General features: G+C 45.0%; 1 protein-coding gene across 19 annotated transcripts in view; it reads left to right on the top strand.

Annotated features, from left to right (window-relative positions):
• The window catches only part of Tenm2 (teneurin transmembrane protein 2), a 1239808-nt gene that overhangs the window by 1123179 nt on the left and 95519 nt on the right, over positions 1 to 21110 (top strand). For all 19 annotated transcript variants that reach the window (XM_031353724.1, XM_031353722.1, XM_031353721.1 and 16 more), the window contains one exon: positions 14274 to 14420. In XM_031353724.1, coding sequence (XP_031209584.1) covers positions 14274 to 14420 — 147 coding nt within the window. The remainder of the gene's footprint in view (positions 1 to 14273; positions 14421 to 21110) is intronic.

Here is a 21110-nt window from a genome sequence, read left to right as displayed (position 1 = left end):
GGGATTATTGATTTTTGGAGCTTTATTGGAAAAATCAGTCATGCTTTCTGCCTCCTGAGGATTGCTCCACGGCAATTTGGGAGTATGTATGTGTGGCAGCTCTGCAGGTCAGCCGCTGAGTAGCAGCTCCCATTCACCCGTTCAATTATCCATTTAGCTAGAATGTGACTTAGCAGAAACAGACTGCTGTTTTGCATGTGAAAATGTATTTGAAAAGAGGGAATTTAGTTTCTCAGTAAACGAGAAGATTTCAGAGAGGGAGCTTGCCTTTCTCAGGGTATACTCATTATGCAAAACTGAAGAATAGCACCTAACAATAGCGTATGCCAGATTGTGGGAATTTTGAAGACCATTCTCTACTCTCTTGGAAAACAAAAGCCTCCTCACTCCTCATACTGCGGCACCCTTGCGTGTGCGCTTCCTGCTCAGAATTATTGCAAAACTTGTACACAAACATCCTGCAGCGAGCAGTGCCCCTCCCCCATAGTCCTTCAGATGATGCTAAATGCTGAGTTGGAGGAAAGACGCAGACACAGAATTCAAGTAGTCTTAGAACCAACTTCAGCTGGCCTGGGTCACTGCAATAGGAAGGGTGAATGACAGATGACTCTGGATTGATGACTAAGGTGGGTGTGGGGGACACTGTGCCACCTGGAGGAGAGCAAAGGGGACTAAAGAAGAGAAAAAAGATGGGAGTGATTTTTACTGCTTCTATGTAAGGCAAGGTGTACTGCAAGACAAGGTAGAACATACCCTCTCTTACGAATTCATTTGTCTCTGAGTGGTCTCCGGATTTGGAGGGATTGGTAAGTAAGGAAGCCTTGATGGGTTAATGAGTAAATATAGGTAGCAATAGATAGATAGATGGATGGATGGATGATAGATGGATAGATAGATGGGTGAATAGATAGGCAGATGATAGATAGATAGATAGATAGATAGATAGATAGATAGATAGAGAATGACAGAGAGGTAGGTAGATTAAACAGCTATAGATGATTGATAGATATATAGAATCATATAGAGAGGTACATAGATATAGATGATAGATATATAGAATGATATATATAGAGATAGAATATATAGAATATCATTGAAATCATGTAACTTTTTTCATCATAATGCAATAAAAGTTTTTTTTTTAAAAAAAGGATTACAAACAAAAAAAGAATACATTGAATGAAATAAATCTACTTTCAATAAAGAAAAAAAACTTCAAAAAAAAAAGAATGTCATACATACATACATATATAATAGATAGGATGAGTCAAACTAGCCCTAAAGGACAAGCAGAACATAAATGAATTAAAAAATCAACAATGATAACACAAAGTTTTCTGGGAATGATCCAAAGAGACCCAAGAAGAGAAGAAGAAGAGGCTAAATAAGATTAGCCTCTGGTCTAAAGTCACTACATTAAGAATGTCACTAGAGCTGATAGAAGTGAGATTATCCTTCCTGACCCTACAGAGCCTCTGTGAGTCTGTCTTTCTGTCCTCTCCTGCAGTCCTTCCTATATGTGCTGTTCTGAAGCAAGACACTCCAGTGTTGCTCTCATCCTTTGTCACCAGGTAGTCTTCAACATGGCAAATGACTTTGAAAGGCAAGTAAAATCATAGCAGAGACCCAGTTCCTCCCCATCATCTGTTACTGATTCCCAACTGGGAATGTGATATGCTTACATCATCCGGGGCACATTTGTGTCTCCAAAGATCTTTCTTTCCAGAGAATAGGGTAGGAAAACCTACAGGCATCTATCTGTAAGTAGCCATGCCAGAGCCACAATTAGTACTAACCAAGCCATGGCTTACCCAGTTAGCTCCATGACTACCTCATGACCTGCCTTCTAAATTTTCCCCTGTCAACCACCTAATACAAAGGACAACCTTACACTTCTCCTTAGCCTCCCCTTGATGCCAACACACCACACACACACACACACACACACACACACAATAGCTGCCTTTTTTCAGAATAAAGCCAATATGTTTAGAATAAACTATAAAGCTGTGCCCTTCACTGTCTGTGCTCTGGCCAGCTGGACATTTGCTGTCTCTGATACCCAAGCATTCTTCTACCTCAGGGCTTTGTTCTTTCCAATGGCTTCTCCCAAACTGTTGCAACATTGGTTTTCTCCCGTGCTTGGCATTCTTCATTCATATGTCACCTTGTCCCCGGGACTTTTCCTGACCCATTGCTTAGAAAAAGAAAAATAGCTCACAAAATACTTGTTGAATGCACTCGTGGATCTGCTGCAAAATCAGCATATTGTCAGTGCTCAATAAACACAAAACTGGGCTGGGATTTCTCCCTCAGAAGTCCTCTTCCTTTGGTTCCCACATGCTAGTCTCATCAGGGGCTATAAACAGAGCAAGAGGCAAAACCACATCACCATGCAACCACTTCCGCTGCAGGGTCTTTCTAGCACACAGCCTAGTTCTCAGCTTCAATGACTCCATCTGTTTGTGTCCACAGATGAGCCCTCTACTCATCCCCTCATACTACTCAAATTTGCATCTAACCCCAAAATGGCAATTTATTCATTCCACAGTGAAGAACCTTACAGTTCCAATATCTTCTCTCCCTAAAGGGAACTCTATATGGGTAATGAGGTTTAAAATCAGAAGTTTGCTTAGAAAGCAAGGAATCAAAGCAAAAATATCGTCACTCCTCCTTTTTCATGGGGACCTTGTTTCATGGCCCCAGAGAGTACCAAAATGCCCTTGTAAGGTGACATATTGTTTGCATATAACCTTCACCACACATCTGCACACTTTAAACCATCTCTGAGTTATCCATCATACCTAATGCACGTAAATCCTATGTTAAAAGTCGTAGACCATATTGTTTAAGGAATAATGCCAAGAAAAATCTAAACATGTTCGATAAAAGTACAAAATGTCCAAGGCAAGATTGGTTGAACCTGAGATGCAGAACCCACAGATTCAGCTGATGGCATGGTAGGATAAGGCCATCCTCTCCCATAGAAACCTACCAAGCTAGAAAAGAACAAAGTATACTGGGCTAAGTTCAAATCCCTCTTCTACTACTTAGAGAACCAATGACCCCACTCAAGTGAATTAACTCCAGTGAGCTTCAGCTATTTCGCCCCCATATAATGATGATATGTATTTCCTATGAACCTTGCAATGGCCTGGTGAGATATATAGGCTGTGGATTACTGGGCTAGCACTCCTAAGTGACAGACACCACTGCTTCCCTCCCCTCCCCTTCATGGGGCAGGATATATTTCAGAATGGACCTAAGTCTCTCTTTACCCTTCAGCGACACCACCTCATCCTGAGTTGTGGGCAAGACTTCTTACCCTGTGATCCTTAGGAGAATTTAAAAACCATTCTTAGGGCGATGTCCATCATGGGGACATTTTACTCAGGAAATCCTCCAGGGAGTTACTTCATCTTCTCGTTTCTTTTCAAGTCTTTAAAAGTGCTTTCCTATCTGTATTGACTATGTACATCCTTTTTGTCTGGCTGTGTTTTTCTGCTTTTGAAACAATATTTTACTGCATCGCTCAGACTGGCCTCAAACTAGAGACCCTCTTGCCTTGGCCTTTGGAATCCTGAAATTACATCTGTATGTTTACCCACCCAATTCTGTTCCTATTTTAAGTTATAGACTATGCTCCTCCCTCCTCAGCACCAGTTCATGTGCTGATGAAAGACTTTCCTGAAGCACGCCAGACTCTGCAGTCCCTGATGGAGAATCACTCTGTTGATAACAACGGTGGTAACAGCATCTATACGGAGACTTACCATGGGCCATAGTTTCTTATTAAATCTTAACAGCCTGAAGGCATCAACACTTTGCAGGGCTCTGGTTTTGTATGGCATGAAGGGCTTTTGCACTTCACTTAAAGGTCATGCAACCAAGGGTAGAGCCGAGATTCAAACCTGCTCAGTTCAGACACAGACCCTAAGTGTAGCTGAGCCCGCCTCACAGATTCCACACCTGCAGACACAACCTAACTGCATACTGGGAAGAAAAGTGCATCAAAGTTGTATATAGATGGCCTTTTTTTCTTCTTTTCTTCCTTCCTTTCTTTCTTTCTTTGTCATTACTCCCTAATACCAAGCAGCAACTACCAATACAGTGTTGATATTAACATTGTCTTAGGTATAAGCCATATAGAGATGATAGAGGATTCTGTAGGTTACATATAAATTTCATGTACAGCCCCTTGAGCAGTTGAAGTTTGTTGGTGTCTAAGGCAGGTCCTAAAACCTTGACAGATGTTAAGGATGAATGACTTTATTGTCCCAGGCTGTCTAGATGTTTTAGCCCCAGCAAGCATAATGAAGGGCCTCATATCCCATGTGACAAGTGACATATTCTATAACTCTGACCTCTTCCTTGTCTCTGGAGACCTTTATCTCTGTACTTACCTCCTGCCTCCTCAATGACCAGTCAACCCCTTCCCCCAACCTTTCCCTCCTTCCCCCTCACTCCCCCCACTCCCAGCCTTCCTCACTTTCTCCCCTAGCCAAACTGAACTTCCTCAATCCCCCTAATCTCACTTCCTGACCTCAGCCATGACTCCAGGTTTCCTGGAACTCATGGTTCTCCTGAGATGCACTTCAGTGCACAAACATGGCCATTCCTGGGCAATCTTGGATGGCTGCTCAGCCTAATGGTGAGCCTAATATGAAGCCTGTCCAGAGGCCAAAGTCAGACTCCTGGCTCTACCGTTATCTGCCTCTGCTACTCTGGCCATATTACTTAGCTTTTCCGTGCCTCTACTTTCTCATATGTAGAATGGGAGTAATAATAGTACCTCTACCAGGGTTTACTGTAACCACACTGACTAACCTCGTGTGTGCGAAGCACCTGGGATTGTTGCTCCTGTGATTTGGTATCATAGTCATGGTATAGAATGCTTCCTAAGATCTAGAATTTCAGTCCTGGGGTAGCTTCTTTGCCGGGCTGGCCCTTTTAACATCTCTAAGAACCAGACATTTCATATTTTTCTTACGTTTCTTGAAATTGTGCTGGATACAGTTACAAAAATGGCAATTGATTGTTGGTCTGATTTGACATTCGTTTAAAGAGAGCCATCAGCCCTCCAGGAGTAAGAAGTCCGTGCCTGCGGGCCTCCCAGGTGTTATTTGTATTTTTATGACCCTCCTGTGGCTATGAGGAGATTCAGTGGGTGTAGAATTGGATGGTTAAAAATAACAAATAAGAAATCAAAGGCATGCCTGCCCCTATTTTCCATACTGGTAGGTACTACATTCATTATTTCCTGGACAGCCGTGGGAATGAGCGGTGTAAGTTAAAACAACTTGATCATCCTCCAAGAAGGAAATTAAACCTCTGGGCTCTCGTCTCCTCTTCATCCCCGCCTTTGTGTGACACTCGTCACCCTCTTATTCTACCTACGTGCCTCCTCTTCCACCTCTCTGGGTACTCCAGTCTGTCCCTTTCTTTCAGTCGGGGGCTATCTGCATCTTACATACTGGCACGCCAGACACTGCCCCTGCCACAGCCTGCGTTTGGACCCCGTGAAGCAAGCAGCTGCTGCTTCTGCTGGGGAAAGAATCTTCCTTCCAGCGCTTGGGGCGTGGCCTGCAGGAGGCTTTTCCTTTTACCTGGCTGCTGAATCAAGGGCATGAAAAAACAGCAAAGAGGACAGCCCAGGTTTCTTTCCTTCCTTCCTTCCTTCCTTCCTTCCTTCCTTCCTTCCTTCCTTCCTCCCTCTCTCCCTCCCTCCCTCTTTCCTTCTCTCTCTCTCTCTCTCTCTCTCTCTCTCTCTCTCTCTCTCTCTCTCTCTCTTTCTTTCTGCCTTTCTTTTTTTCATGAATTCATCCAACAAATATCTTTATGCTAACCACTGGGGTGAGCATTGGGAATCCAGCCATAAACAACAGAGCCAAAGTCTCTCTCTCGGCAGGTGCTGAGGAGCCAGGGAAGGAGGCCTTTAAACCACTGGTTCTTAGCCTTCGTTGTGTAGTGGAATATCCTAGAGAGTTAAAGAGAAGAAAAAAGAAAGGGCAGGGAGTGTAGCTTGGTGGTGGAGGATTACTTAATGTGAGCAAGGCCCTAGGTTCAATTCCAGTACCAAAGGAAGAAAGAAAAATAGGGGTGGGGGAGGTGGATAGAGGATAATTCTCATGCTGCTCTGCATTTGAGGTTCAAGCATGAGGACAAGAGTTCAAATCCCCAACGGCCACATAAATGGCCCTCCTGCAATCTCAGGGCTTGGGAGACAAAAGCTGATCTCTCCCTTGTAGCCAGCTACTTAGCTAGACAAACAGAATCAGTGAGTTGGATTTAGTGAGCAACCATGCCTTCAAATATAAAGTGAGGAGGAACCAATGAACATACCTCACGCCGTCCTTTGGTACTGGAATTGAACATGTACATAAAGACACACTTGCATTCATCAGCACATACATGATGCTCCCTCGGACATGTGAACACGGGTCCACACATCCATACACACTACATATATGTATGCATGCAAGAAAGAAATGAAAAAGAGATAGAGAAACAGAGAGATCGTGGTATCTGGGGTCTTCCTGTAAGACCTTCTCCTGTAAGATGGTCAGCATCTTCAGAAAGGTGGAGATTTTTTTACTGGCTGAGCCAAATGGAAGGATGACCAAGGTGTATATGCAGCCATGCTTTCAACAAAGGCTGAATGATGATAGGAAGAGAGAGTGCTATGGAGGGGGTGGGGGATGGCCTGAGCCGGAAGTCAGGAAAACCACCCCCTGGCAGGATGGTCGAATTGAGCCAAATGAATAACATTGCTGAAGTGGCCTTATTTTAGAGAGAGGGGGGCTTTGAAGAAGCTCCAAAGAAGGATCCATATTCCAGAGGCCTACAGGGCAGTGTGGTGGAGCCCAGAGAGCAGAAGTGTAATGAGGAGAGACTGTTCCAATTACAGATAACGAAGGCCTTTGAGGTCCTGTTTGGGGCTCAGGACTTAATCCCAAAGTAATGTTCACAGGGCAGGCATGGAGGCATGGGAGGGCTTGTTGTAAGAGAGGGTAGCCAGCCTTCCCAGAGGGTGACTCAGTACTGAGGAATGAAATCTAAACACAGGCTTTTCTTTCTTGCTGAAGCTGATCCTGTTAGGGTCAGGGACTGTAACCCTACAGTGAGAAGCTATTCCTTCTTCTAGCTCAGTAGTGAAGCTCCTGTAAGATGGTCAGCAGAGTCTTGTCACCGATTAGTGTGTGCTTTGGCAACATTGACTCGTGGGCTCCAAGTCCAGTAAGCCAGCTCCCAGCATCCTCCTTTGATGGATAAGGTGGAGTCACAGGCTTGTGTAGAACCCCAGGCGGCTAGAGGATACTGACTCCCCCAAATTCACTCAATAACTGACCAGGGATTCCTGCTCAAAAAGAGCTTCCCTCACCCCACCCCTCACTCCCACTATTTTTTACTGTCTCAGTTTCCTCCTCTGTGGCTTCCTACTAGAACAGAACTGTAATGTACTAAGAACCTGAGACTCCAGCACAGTAAGATGTGTGTCTCCTTTTGCCTTTTTTTTCCCCAAATGGGAAAGGAACCTCTTTACTTTTTTCAAGTTCAACACTTTTTCTGAGACCACAGCTGAGCTTGCTGCACGCCTTTTCCCAGACAGAAATGCTGCTGATGGTGAGAATCCAGGTGCATCCAGACACGTGCAGCAGACAGCTGAGTCCAAATTCCTATCACCTCGTGGCTGATCGGCTGTTTCTGTGGCCGCTGGTGTGGAGGGGAACAATTTCTGCCTTCTGAGCAAAAGCTACTTCTTCTTCTCCCTCCTCTTCCGCCTCCTCCTCCCCTGTAGACCATGTCATGGATGCTAGCTCTCCCTGTGCCTCACACAGCACTGTACCTCTGCAGACCCTCAAAGGCATACAGATGCTGTTAGAAACAGAGAGAAACATCTGCCTCTCAGTTTTCCATGTCTGCTGGCACAGCAGGGACAGCTGTTCAACTGCAGGTTCATGTCCGTACCACTGTGTCCCTAGAAATGGGATCCCCACCCAGCTCCCAACTGACACGTGGGTGAGCAAGGACAACCTTGCTGTTTACCAGGAACTAGGCAGCTCCTTTGTCAACCAGTCTACTAAAAGCAGCTGCAGTTCTCCCCGAAGACTGTGACCCAGAGCACCCAAGTGCTGCCACTGCTCTTTAGTATATGTGGTGACTGAGCCACTAACAATCCAGGATGCCCAACTCCTCTGCTATCCTCAACTAGAAAAAGGTCCGGAATGGGATGGCAGATTCTTATTATGCATCTCCCCTAAGTGTGCTGCTCGAATCCAGTGATGTGCAGTGCCAAGAAAACAGTAACATTTCAACCGTTTGCAGGGGGGAAGAGGGTGTTGTCCCTACTTTAGCTGGCATTTAAAAAAAAAAATCACAGTTCTTGGGGCTAGTTAAATGGCTCAGTCAGTAAAGCACTTGCCACAAAAGAAAGCGGACTTGAGTTCTGATCGAGTGCACCCATGTGAATAAGCCAGGCAATGCGCTGAACATCTGTAACCCTAGCAATGGGGAAAGGAGAGGGATACAAGAGGATCTCTGGGCTTTGCTGGCCAGCCAGTCTAGTCAGAGAAGTGAGTTCCAGGTTCCACGAGAGACGCTGTCTTTAAGCATAGCATAGAGAATAACTGGGGAAGAAGATAGCCCATGTCGACTTCAGCCTTCACACAGGTGTACACACACACACACACACACACACACACACGGGTACACACAGACTAAAAAGTTGCTAATTTAAAAGTGAACCTCTTTTCAAGAGAAAGGGTGAATATATTACACTTGAGCCCCCGCCTTTCAGCCTGTCACTCGTGGATTTTCTCCTTCACCCAGCCTCATGTGTCGTCCCTGAGTTTCTGGACTGGTGGTCATAGGAATGAGAACATACAAGTATGTAACGAAAGCACACACTGAGAACACTAGAGAAAATTCTAGTTAAAAACAACAACAGCCTTGAATTAGTATAAGCTCTGGTTTTCCTGCTTGGCGAGTGTCCTGTGTTTTGGGGCTGTACTTAAGGAGCCCCACCGTAATTCGAGTACCAGCAGCAGCAACAACCGTATCAACACTCCCAACAATATGCATTCTATCCACTGGGCACTAGTGATGCCCCAAATCTGCCTAAAACTTCCTCTTGCTTATTTTGTTGAACACAACTGGTATCTATCCAGAGTAAGTATTGTTATCATCTAAAGTAAGTTACTCCATTAACAAACCTTTATCATCTGGCATGTGCTAACTATCCTTCTAGACCTTGGAACTGTCTCAGTGGACAAGAGGAGACAGAATATTGCCCTTGAAGATGTTATTCTGTTGAGAGAAACAGTACGTGATATTAATTGAGGAAAAAAGAGGCAGAGTTTTACAAGCAGACTGGGCTCAAAAAGATACATTTACCAGCCTTAGATCTCATGCGTAGAAAGAGGCAGATCTGGTTTCAATTCCAGACTTTTCTTCCTCCAAACAAAGTTATGGTTTCCTCTCAGTTGAGAGAAAAAAAAAAAGAAGAAGAAGAAGAAGAAGCTTTTCCTGGCGTTTATAACAGGCTGTACTGGTCCTCTACGGGTCTCTTGAACTGAGCAGGGAGGTGCCATTTCTGAGGCTTGCTTTGTAATTTGTGTTTAGGTGTAGCCAATCTGTGTTCTCTCTTGCCTTTCCTGCACTGTGGTGCATTTTCTTCACTGTGCTTGCTGGAGAATGTTAAAAGCCCATTCATCCCTCCTTACTTCCCAAGCCACTTACATCTACCTGTAAATTGCCACACACTGCAGAACGTGTCTTAATGCTGTTTTAGACAGTGTTTTCATAATTAGAGCTGTCTTCAAGCCCATTTACTCTCCACCCCCTTTTTTTTCTGGGCCCTAGACATTATTTTGCTCATGCCTAACTTTTGTTTAAGTCAAAAAGCCTGCCTAGCTGGTAGCCCTGTCAACAAGACCTTTCTCTGCTTCTTTTTTGTTTTTTTTCCAGTAATCAATATTTATATGAAAGAGGTCTTAGAAACTATTGGCATTCTACCAGCCATGCTGATTTCCTTCATTCATTCCTGGCCATGCTTGACATCCTTCCTTCCTTCCTTCTTTCCTTCCTTCCTTCCTTCATCCATTCATTCATTCACACACACACCCCAAATATCCATTGAGTACTGCAATCCCACAGTAAATAAGTTAGACATGATCCCTCACAGGACAGGTGAACAACCCAACAGGAATGCCCAACATAGCTGTTTAATCGAGCACTGAGTTGTTCTAGGAACACCATTCAAATTGTAGTTAGTGACAAAGACCACAGGACTCAACTTCCAAAGATGGACTCTTGGGCTACATCCAGGTTATAACCAACTGTAGCATTTCGTCTTAGCTCAGTTAGGAGGTAAATTCAGCTGTGGGGATTAGAGTTAGCTACAAGAGATGAGAGAAGCTGAAGGAGGGGAGGGTGACTCAAGGCTTCCGTCTCAGGAGTGGATGAGTTCAGGTGTCATTCATGGATCAAGGAAACAGTTTAGAGAGGACAAAAGGAAAGAGGTTGGATTCGTCTGACTTGGAGTTGCCCATGAGCAAACAGACTGGGTTGCTGATGTGAGAGCAGGGGTGGGTCCAGGCTGGAGCTGGAAGGACTGGAGTTAAAACTCAGGCATCACATAGTGGTATGGCTTTGTTTTGTGTAGAGATAACTGCATGTATCTATGTGAGCTGGGGATAGGATGGGAGATGACAAAACCAGCCATGTTTCTGATGTCTTTGCTAGCTTTTCCTGAGAAAGGAGGTATCTACAGTTAGAGAGGAAGGCTCCCTCCACCTTCTCTTGGCTGTTGGGGGAGATGTAGATGAACAGATGGAAATGAATCCTGTTCATTCAAGCCCTCACTGTTAGTCTGAGACCAGGCCAAGCCCTGCGAACTCACAACCAACAACCATGGCTGAGATCTAATGAAGCCAGTGTTTTCAGCCTCGGTACTGTTGACATTTGAACCTGCGCCATTCTTGGAGGGTGGGGGTAGCGTTCTCCTGTGTCTTTAGGATGTGGAACCTACCCATGAGGTGTCGCATGTTATTACCCCTAAAGATGACAATCAAAAAAATCTCCAGACATTGCCAGACATCCCCCGGCCCAGAGAAAGAGAGGAAAATCTTTTAAAAATCCTTTGTTAAGAACCACTGGTCCAGGGTCATGATAGAACCTGAAGGCCCCAGGCAGTCATCAGTTCTTTCTAGTTGAAGAAATAAGCATCCAAACAGGGGTGCCTTCCAGGAGTCTAAACCATTCATTTAGAGCCAGGCACTCGAGGAAATCGGAAAGCCAGCCTGAAACTCAGCAGACTAAGAACTCTGGGATGCCCAAGTATGATCCCATAAGCCAATTCCAACTTCAGTCATAGCATCCTCTCCAGAGAACAGCTGCCACCTGATGCCCATTTACCCTCCAGACTAATTACTTCCTAGGTTTTGTTTTTCCTTAAGCAGCAGCTGGCTTTGCACTTTACAAACACAAAGAGTCACCTCCTCAGAAGGCCACCAGCAGAATGAACTTGCGCTAGGGCTAGCTTGGGGTTGCCTAGCAACGCCACGCACCTACCAAGGCTGCTTTCTTCCTCTTCAAGCTAAAAGCAAAGTCCTGTCCATTAATTCCCAGCTGCCCTGAAACTTCTCAGAGATTTGCCAGCTCCCGCTGTTCGTGTTTTCATCTTCCTCGTAGGATGTGGCGAAAACTCGCTACTCTGCCCTGTTTACCTCACTTCAGTTGGTCAGAATGAAGAGTAGGGGGGAGGCCTCATTCCACAGAAGAGCATACATATTTTGAGCACATATCTCTGACTGACATGCTGGGGCTCTTGGCAAATTTAAATTTTATGTGGTGGACGTGGGTTTCCTACACAATGAGCCTTCCGTTGAGACTCTGGGCATGATTTCAGTGAGACAGGAGGCCTCAAAGTAGCTAAATAGCAAAGCACACATACCAGAAACCGTGGTGAGTAAACGGTTCAGAGGCCTGTCATTTAGGGCATTCTCTGTGATCTCTTCCCCCACACTCTGCTGGTGGTAACTGTATGGCAGAAGGTGGCTGCAGATTGACCGACCACGATCTCTTTTTCCCCTGAGAACTCATCCAATGTCTCTCAGGTTTTTCCTCCTGAGTTCCATTTTGCTCCCACAGAAGTGTTTGTGGCACATCTCTGGAAGTGAGGAAAGCTTCCCTTGGAGCACTGTCTCAGGATGTGAGCAGGAGAGACATCAGTGGGTCCCCAGACAGGGCCACAGACACCTCATTGGTAAGAAAAGGTGCCAAATCCTGAGCTGGAATTTATGAGGGGAGGCATGGACCAGGATGTGTGTGTGCACACTGCTAGAATTAGCACCAAGCCAGGTGCCCTGCTCCAGGCTCCGTGTTTCCTCCTCAGCACAGCTGCCTCCCAGAGACTCCCCCCCAGAGAACTTCCCTGTTGGCACACTCTTCATTCTGATCCTAATCTGCACAGGATGGGAAGGAGCAAGCAGAGACATTTCCTAAAGCAGTCAAACTCAATTGTGGATCCACTGGCCTTTCTCCTTAGGAGGAATCCTTTAAACTCACACCTCCGACACTTGCGCAAATTAGGTTTCTCAGCACCCACATGAGGGGTGCTTGAGGGAAGAGAGGCAGGATGCTGGGTGAAGGCCTTTGGAATGCTGGGAGAGATGCACACTTTGATTCACAGGAAGGTTCCAGATCAGTTACCACTATCGTTAGAAAGCTCTTTGATCCCAACCAGGCCTGCATTGGTGTAGTTTAAAAAAACAGATTCGAAAATGGAAGTGGCCACAGAGGGAGAGAGAATTTTCAGGATGTGCAGATAGTTACTTACAGGGACAATTAAATTAATGGTCATTGGAGTATATTTAAATGAAGCAAGGAAATACACCTCCAACTGCACAACTCTATAACTTTCCCAAATGTCATTGCGGTGTTCGTTTACAACAGGTAAATTTTACCGTATGTAGATTATGCCTCAATAAAACTGCTCAAAGAAAGAAAAATGAAATGAAAATTAAATAGAGGTTCTTGCCAGCAAGTAGGTTGTCTGAGTGTGGGCACATACCACAGATCCTCTGCTTCTCTGTTTCACAAAGGGCCAGGGTAGCACTGCTGACAAAACTTCCCTCTTCTGCTCACTCAGCTCCCTGTGTCTAAGCTCAGGGTGCGGGAATCTATGCTACAGTTGCTGTAGATGCTGGAGCATTTAAGAAATTAAATAGGCTGCTTATTTCACAGCAGAGGAAGGGGCAGAAGGAAAGGAAGAAAGGAAAGCCATAAAATAAGAACTGTGCAGGCTTCACTGCCCTTCCCCTATGGACACAGATATAGCCTTTGTCCATGTCCCCAATTCATGACACCCAGCACCTACTCCTTCCCAGGCCTTTAAAATCCTGCTCTAGTTTTAAATCTACCATAAATATGTGGCGATAAGCAGCCAGCATTTTGAAGTGTCCTTAAAGCTATTATAAGGATAAGAAAATAGCCCAGCAGAGCCATCAAGCTCTTTCTTGGTCACAAGAAGCTCTTGAAAATCATATGTAAATCTATCTTTAAAATTCTACAAGATGGAAGGCATTTTGACTCTGGGCTGGTAGGGAATGTTTTTCTCTTATATTCAGAAGGTGCAGAAAAAGAGAAAGAAGGGAAGGAAGGAAGGGAGGAAGGAAGGAAGGAAGAAAAGAAAGAAAGAAAGAAAGAAAGAAAGAAAGAAAGAAAGAAAGAAAGGAAGAAAGGAAGGAAGGAAGAAAGGAAGAAGGAGGAAGGAGGGAGGAAGAAACGAAGGTAGAAAATGAAGGAGAGAAATAAGGGAAAGGGAGGGAGGGAGAGAAGAGAAATGAAGGGAGGGAAGAAGAAAAAGGAGGATGAAAGGGAGGGTGGGAGGTAGCTAGGATGGGCAGCCTCAGATAGCACACATCCTGAGCTACTGGCTGGAAGTCACAGCCTAGCTAGTCCATTGGTCAGGTCAGCAGGGTGCAGTTGTCTGGGATGTGCACTGAACTCCCTCCCCACTTTGGCAAGATTGCCCTGACCCCTGCACCCAGGTCAGTTATCACTGGGAACCCCCTGCATCTGTCCCCCAACTCCGTCTTGCACCTGCATGCGTGGCCTGCTTCCCCCCAACTCTTTGGACAGCAGGTATGGGCCCCACTGTGAGGCTGGCCCAGTGGCTGCCCTGCAGGCTTGCTCCCCTTCTGCATGGCTCCCCTGCTTCCCTAGCGCGGCCTCATGTCCCTCCTTCTCATTCTCTCCATTTCTCCAACCAGATGGCTGCCCTGATTTGTGCAACGGTAACGGGAGATGCACACTGGGTCAGAACAGCTGGCAGTGTGTCTGCCAGACCGGCTGGAGAGGGCCCGGATGCAACGTTGCCATGGAAACCTCCTGCGCTGATAACAAGGATAATGAGGGAGGTGAGCAAGCGTCTTCTAATTCCCATCCCCTCAAGAACAGTGTTGTGTGTGCTTGCGTCATGAGTCACTTTCTCCTGAAAGATCTCCCCCACACTATGGCCCAGTGTTGTAATGTTTCCTTTGAAGTGAACACGGGGAAGAACACACATCCTTAGGCCATGAAATCACTCCCAGACACAGGCCGAATAGTCACTGAGATTTGGCGCTGGCTTTGGATTCTCAGGCACCCATCATTGCAGAGAGGTTCTGGCTATTGCCGTTAGGGTGAATGGTCTTGTCAGACCTTTCAGGGTGGCCAGTCACTGTCAGTGACAATGGTGACAGCTGGTGGTGACTCACCCTACACTGGAATGTCATAAGCCGTGTGCCCCTTCATCCTTATGGCCCTCTGAGACGTCACTTTGCAGATGAGGCAACCAAAGTCTGAAGAGCAATTCCATTACTTCTAAAGACAATATAGTATGAAGCCAGGACCCAAACCCAGCTCTGGAACCAAAGTATGTGATCTAATCTGTGATCACCAGGCTACAGCCCGTGAACCAAATGCAGTTAAGTGAGGGAAAAGAAAAGGGTTTTAACAATTTCCTGATACCTGAGACAAAATAAGCTAAAGAAGATTTCATCGTATGGAAACAGACATAAAATTCAAATTTCAATGTATTCAGTTTTTTTCTAACTACTTTATTGATGCATAATTGATATCTAAAAGGCTATACAATTATATATGCACATGTTGATGAGTTTGAGTATATACGTACATTCACAAAAGCATCACTCTGACCAAAACCATGAGCCTAGCCATCAGCACACAGAGTTCCCGCCACCATATACATTCTTATTTCTTCTAAGTGTGTGGCGGTCTTCTGCCCTCTTAGTGACCTTTAAGAACACAGTGCAGTACTTTTAGCTACCGACACGATACTTACAGTTTAGCAGACCTCAAAAACGGATTTATCTCGCATGATGAAGCTCTAAATCCTACAACCTATACCTTTCTCTGTATTGGAAGATGGGAGTGTTCACTTGTTTATATTTTTGGTTTCTTAATATGTCATTTCATTGTGTGTGCGGGGATGGGGTGGGCACATGCATGCCGCAGCACATATGTGGAGGTCAGTAAACAACTTGCCAGAGTCAGTTTTCTCCTTCACCTTGTGGATCCCAAGATCAAATTCAGGCCATCTGCCTTGGAGGCAAGTGCCATTACCCACTGAGCCTACCCACTGAGCCATCTTGACTGTTCTTGTTTATATTTTCTGTACAACTGTACCTCGTATTTAACCGTAACCACAGAGCTAAGTGGCCATAACACAGTGAGAGATGACACAACTATCAGGGCCTCAGACATTCACTCTGGACACTTTTCAGGACAGGTGTGCAAACCTCTCTTCTGCCATCCAAACTCTGACAGGGCTCAAACCCTACTTAGTGCCTGAGATCTCCCATGTGCAGGTGGCCTGGTTGAAGAACCACCACTCTTCTGACCGTCCATGCTGATTGTCCTGGAGCACATTCCTGTGTAACGATAGGGCTCCAAAGAGAGGTAGCATATGGATCGTGTGCTCTCCTAAGTTCAAATACTACGAATATCAGTGTAGACTCATAGTCCACCCTCATCAAAATGGCTCAGAGGTCAGAGTTCATGTCAAGTTGGAGTTGTCTCAGGGGTTAAAGGATCTACAAGTATGCCCCCACTGTGACAGTCATAGAGTATGGTGGGTCACCATCCGGTGTCAAAGTCACCTCTGCTTCACAGCTCCTGGAGTCAGCCTCAGGTATTCAAAGATGCGACCTGGTGAGAAACAAATGGGAAAGTTAGACATTTCTATTTTCCTCTTTCTTCATCCTCTTAATGGACATCTCGAAAATTCCATAATGGTTGCCTTTGTGTATATAGACAATTTGAGAACAAGCAGGCATATTTACACTGATACAAGTTTGTGACCATAGAATTTCACAGGCCAGATGTGCTGTGGCACTGTCCTTCATTCATTTCACTCTCCTGAAACAAAGCCAGAACAGAAGACACTCCGTTTCATTTTTTAGCAAGATGAAGCATAACAGCATGAGGCATTTTTTTTGAGAGTCGGAATCCCATGGCTTTTTGCTTCTCCTCCCTGATGATTTCACTGAGTGCCACGGTTGCTCACAGATCAGCTCCTTCTGCCTCCAAAAAGGAGCCGCTTCCCCGACCCCCTACCCTGTTTTGGGGTGTCAGCAACTGAAAGCACAGCAAATTGCTGGAGTGTGGCATGCAAAAGTGAGAAGAGATTCCAGGAGATCATGTCCCCAGCAAGCCCTGTGCTGTCTACGTCCCTCTCCATCAGCCTCACCCGGATGGTGGCTCCCAACCTGAGGCACCTGATCTCCAAGCTGGAGGGCTTGCCTCATAGGCTCAACTGAGGATCCCTTGTAGAGGCAGAGCCTCAACAACACAGGAAAGGCTAGGACAAAAGCAAATGAGACCGTGATTATGCTAAGGATAATAATGGCCTTCTTATGGGAACTATTAAAGCAACCTCCCAAGGAAGTAATTAGCCACCAAGAAGAAAGTCTCTGCACCATGTTTATAAAAAGAAACTCCAGTTAGTTCAGAGTTGCTATGTCAGGTGAGAGAGGTAGACACCGCTTCGCTCTCACCTGGCGTAAGCAATTCACAATTAAGTGAGTTCTTTTTTTGGAGGAGATACCTCGGCACAGGGTATTCTTTCTGTGGTTAATTACTTCCCTAGGAGGTGTGCTAAGCACTTTGTTGTTTATTGATAAATATTAAAGTTCCTCTCATCAACCCCAGACCCAGGGGCAGCAAGCTCACCATATCTCTCTCTGCATATCTTTTTTTTTGTGGGGGAGGGGGAAGGGTTGCCCCCTCCTGGATATCCTACCTCTGGAGTACCTGGTTCCATCCAGTGTTGGGAATCCTCTGAAAGGGCTATATGCTTTAAAAACCTGGCACTGGGTCAGAGAGGCATCCAAGCAGAACATGAATGCCGGCCCGGGGAGCAGCTGCAAAGAACACACTTGTCATAAATCTCCTGAACGGGGAAGATAATAGAGCATTCTTCCAAAGGGAACTGGAAAAGGCCAGTCCTTCCCCATCTCCAGACATCTGAGAAGAAGAAAAAAAAACTCAATTTAAAGTGATGTTTTTTTTCCTTTTTTCATTTTTCTTTTAATTCTAAACTAAGATAGTTATAAACACAAACACAGATAGAAACATTTGAAGTTCTTTACTGACTTCATTAACTGGGGTTGAATTGAGTCCCTTGCACGTTCTGTCTATTCCCTAGTAGTTCTGAAAGGTCCTAAAGGATTTGATTAAACCCTGGAGACTGAGGCCTGACCCCATCGCTGACTTTCAGAACTCATGGGTCTCTGGCAGGGTACAAGAATGTGAATTTCTGGTAAATTTCCAGATGCCTTATATGTAGATTTTCTTTGAGATCCACAATCCTAAAATACTCATTTTATGTAATGCCTTAATTTCTCCTTCTATGCATCTAAAAAGGTACCAGGTAAAATTGCTTCTTTTAAAGGCCTGAGGAAATTTGTCCCACACATATTCTCAGTATTCTGTGATATTTAGCTGAGAAACCCTATCAGGAAAGGCCACCTTAAAGAACATAGATGGAGATCCCCATAGTCTCAATTCTTAACACTCTCTACAACACTCACCGGTCATGTGACTTCTCACATGACCTTGGAAAACAATGGCCGATTCTGAAGGGATAAGCTTTTTATGTCATGGTCCCTGCAAAAAAGAAAAGAAATGAAATGAAAAGAAGGAAGAAAGGAAGGAAGGAAGGGATGAGGGAGGAGAGGAGAGGAGAGGAGAGGGGAGGGGAGGGGAGGGGAGGGAAGAGAAGAGAAGAGAAGAGAAGAGAAGAGAAGAGAAGAGAAGAGAAGAGAAGAGAAGAGAAGAGAAGAGAAGAGAAGAGAAGAGAAGAGGAGAAGAGAAGAGAAGAGAAAAGCAAAGAGAAGCGAAGCGAAGAGAAGCGAAGCGAAGAGAAGGGGTGGAGACCGTTCAGAGACCAGCTGGCCAGAGACTGTCTTTTTAAAAGTGAGAGAACTTCACTTGAACCGCTCACCCCAATTTGGAAAAGGAGAGACTCAAAGAAATATTTTTGCTTACAGGAGACAAATACCAGCTCATTAAAGTCTGAGAATACACACAACATGTGTGCCAAGTGACAGGCGGATAATATTTAATTATCACCACCAAGACAGAGGTGCAAGCTCTAGTTCATCACAGCCAGGGGTAGGAGAGAGAGCAAGCGCGTGTGGATTTCCTCTCAAAGTGGGAATGGCAAGGTGAGGAGGCATCGTTAGACCGTCTGGCCTGGAGAGCCTGTACTCACTCTTTGGAGGACCCTTTGTCACCCAGGACTTAGAAGCAGGACACCAAGCTTCAATGTGCTAAATGCCCAAAGTCCATCATTTCCAGCCTGCATGGGAGTCTGTCTGAAGCTGTCTGATATATATAATAGATCAGTTTCCCTATCTAGTTGGAGTAAAGGGTGACAGTGGGGTCCTGGCTAGGCAGGACCATGACCTCATCAGCCCACAGTTGGAGGGGCAGAAGGGTGCTCTTCCTAAGCTAAGCTCATCCTGTTGCTTTAAATCCCTGTTCTCATGGCTGCACAGGACCGTCATCATCACTCCTTTGTTCTTCCTCAGCACAATGTAGGACGGCATCGTGTTCTCCCTTCTTCCCTTCTGTGGTGTCTGCCTAGGTGACACTGGGGCATCATAGTGCTGCAGCCTCTGGTTTTCAGAGTTGGTCTGTGTATCTCAGCTCAGCACGTTACCTCCAAAAGTCTCAGTTTTCTTGTCTGTAAACATGGGCGTGGTTATGTCAACTCCACTCCACAAGCTAGTGTGTTCAAGTGAGCAAATGCATGTCCCATAGTTTATAGATCCGTGGCTTGTAGAATGCGTAGGTTGACTGGTAGCCTTAATTGTGTTACTGTTAATGTGACTGTCTAGAATGGAGACAATTGTATAAACAGAATCTAACCAAGGACTTTCCCAGGGCACAAAGCTGTGAAGAGTCTAACCTCTCTCATTTAACTTTAGTGTCGTAGAGCCCCATGGGAACTTTGAAAGTCAAATTTCTTGGTCCCCACCTTTTGAGTCTCATTTAAGCCAGGTTTTCAATGCCAGTCTATATGCGTACCAAGCACCCCAGAGAGTGATCTACAAACCACATTTTGAGGAAAACACGTTTAAATGATGCTTTCTCCTACAGTCGCTAGCCAAACCCTATACCTTAGTACCCATGCCCCATATAGATACCCACTTCAATTCCCAGAACATGTGGAGGAGGAAACATTATTTAAGGAGGAAACAAATAGTTAGGGAAAAAAAAAGATACAAATGATTTCAGTTTTAGTTATTAAGTAGCTGGAATGTGGTAAGCTTTTCTTCTCATCTTGTCTTTACTATCAAAGATTCATTTTAACATTTCCCTTATGTGTGTAGCATACACTCTACCCATCTTCCTCCCTGTCCCCTTCCTGGTCTCCAAATACACACCCTACACCCATCACTTTGATCAGCTATGTTTTAAAACTATTCTCCATTGCTAGTTGGGAAGGTGAGTGATGTTTGTTTCAGAGTTTTAAAACCCTTTAACTCTATATCACGAAAGAGTGATTCCATCCATCCATCTATCCAACCATCCATCTGTCCATTCCCCACATATGCCTTAGAATTCATCCATCTACCCCCTCTATTCATCCATCTCTCCAGCCATCCAACCTCTGTTAACTTATTCATTCATGGTTTGACAAACATTTTGAGAGTCTACTGAGTGTTCAACAACAGAAACTGACTTTTGGAAAATGTTGCAACAACTGTAGCATATGTCCCAAAGAGCTCACTGTGCAGTTATATCCAGAGATAGAATACACAAAGGTTGATATTATTTTATCAGTGCATGAATGATGACAAAGGAAGAGTAGGAGCAAAGGGGAAAAAAAAGACTTCATGGAATGTGACATTAACAGGATGAGAGAAAGTGCATCTCAAAGTCCACCAGCAATGTCTTCATCTCTCTTTATAAATTAGACACCACTCCAGTTTCCCTTCAGGATGGTGTTTCCTATTTTGCCTCCACTGGCAAGGTTTGGCTCCTTGTTTTGCTCCAGAGGAGGCCGCCTTGGGTTAAGAGATGTGGATGCTGGCCTGAGCTCTGGGCACACCATCTGAGGCACTCTAGCCAGGTCTAAATGAGGAGACATAACACTGGACTGTGTCCAGAGCACTTGAAACAGATGAAATCTGCCCCATGCCCACACCTCCTTCACTCTCCTTCCTATCCCTTCACCATCCAAATGGGTTTGACTTGATTCAAGGATGTGATTTGGACATTTATCTTACTTGTTAATTAATACCTCACCTTGCCTGTGCTTTTAGCAGAGCCAAGCTAAGGACTTAAGAGACTCTGGAAGACATGGTTATTAAATCTAAAGAGTCCAGTTTCTTCATCCTGTGAGAGATGATGTTTAGTGAACCCATGGCAAAAATGCCTCAATTAATGTGTGCATATATGTTAATGAATCGGTCAGGTGGGAGATGGTTTCCAAGTGTAACTTGGTCCTATTAATTGGCCAATTGAAGATTTTACTCAGATTCCAAAGACCTTGTGCTAAATGCATCTGGAGCTATATACAAGGTTCCAGTTTCCTC

The sequence above is a fragment of the Mastomys coucha genome, unplaced genomic scaffold (assembly GCF_008632895.1).
Source record: "Mastomys coucha isolate ucsf_1 unplaced genomic scaffold, UCSF_Mcou_1 pScaffold5, whole genome shotgun sequence".
NCBI classification, from domain to species: Eukaryota; Metazoa; Chordata; class Mammalia; order Rodentia; family Muridae; genus Mastomys; species Mastomys coucha.
This window is presented reverse-complemented; position numbering and strand designations above follow the sequence as displayed.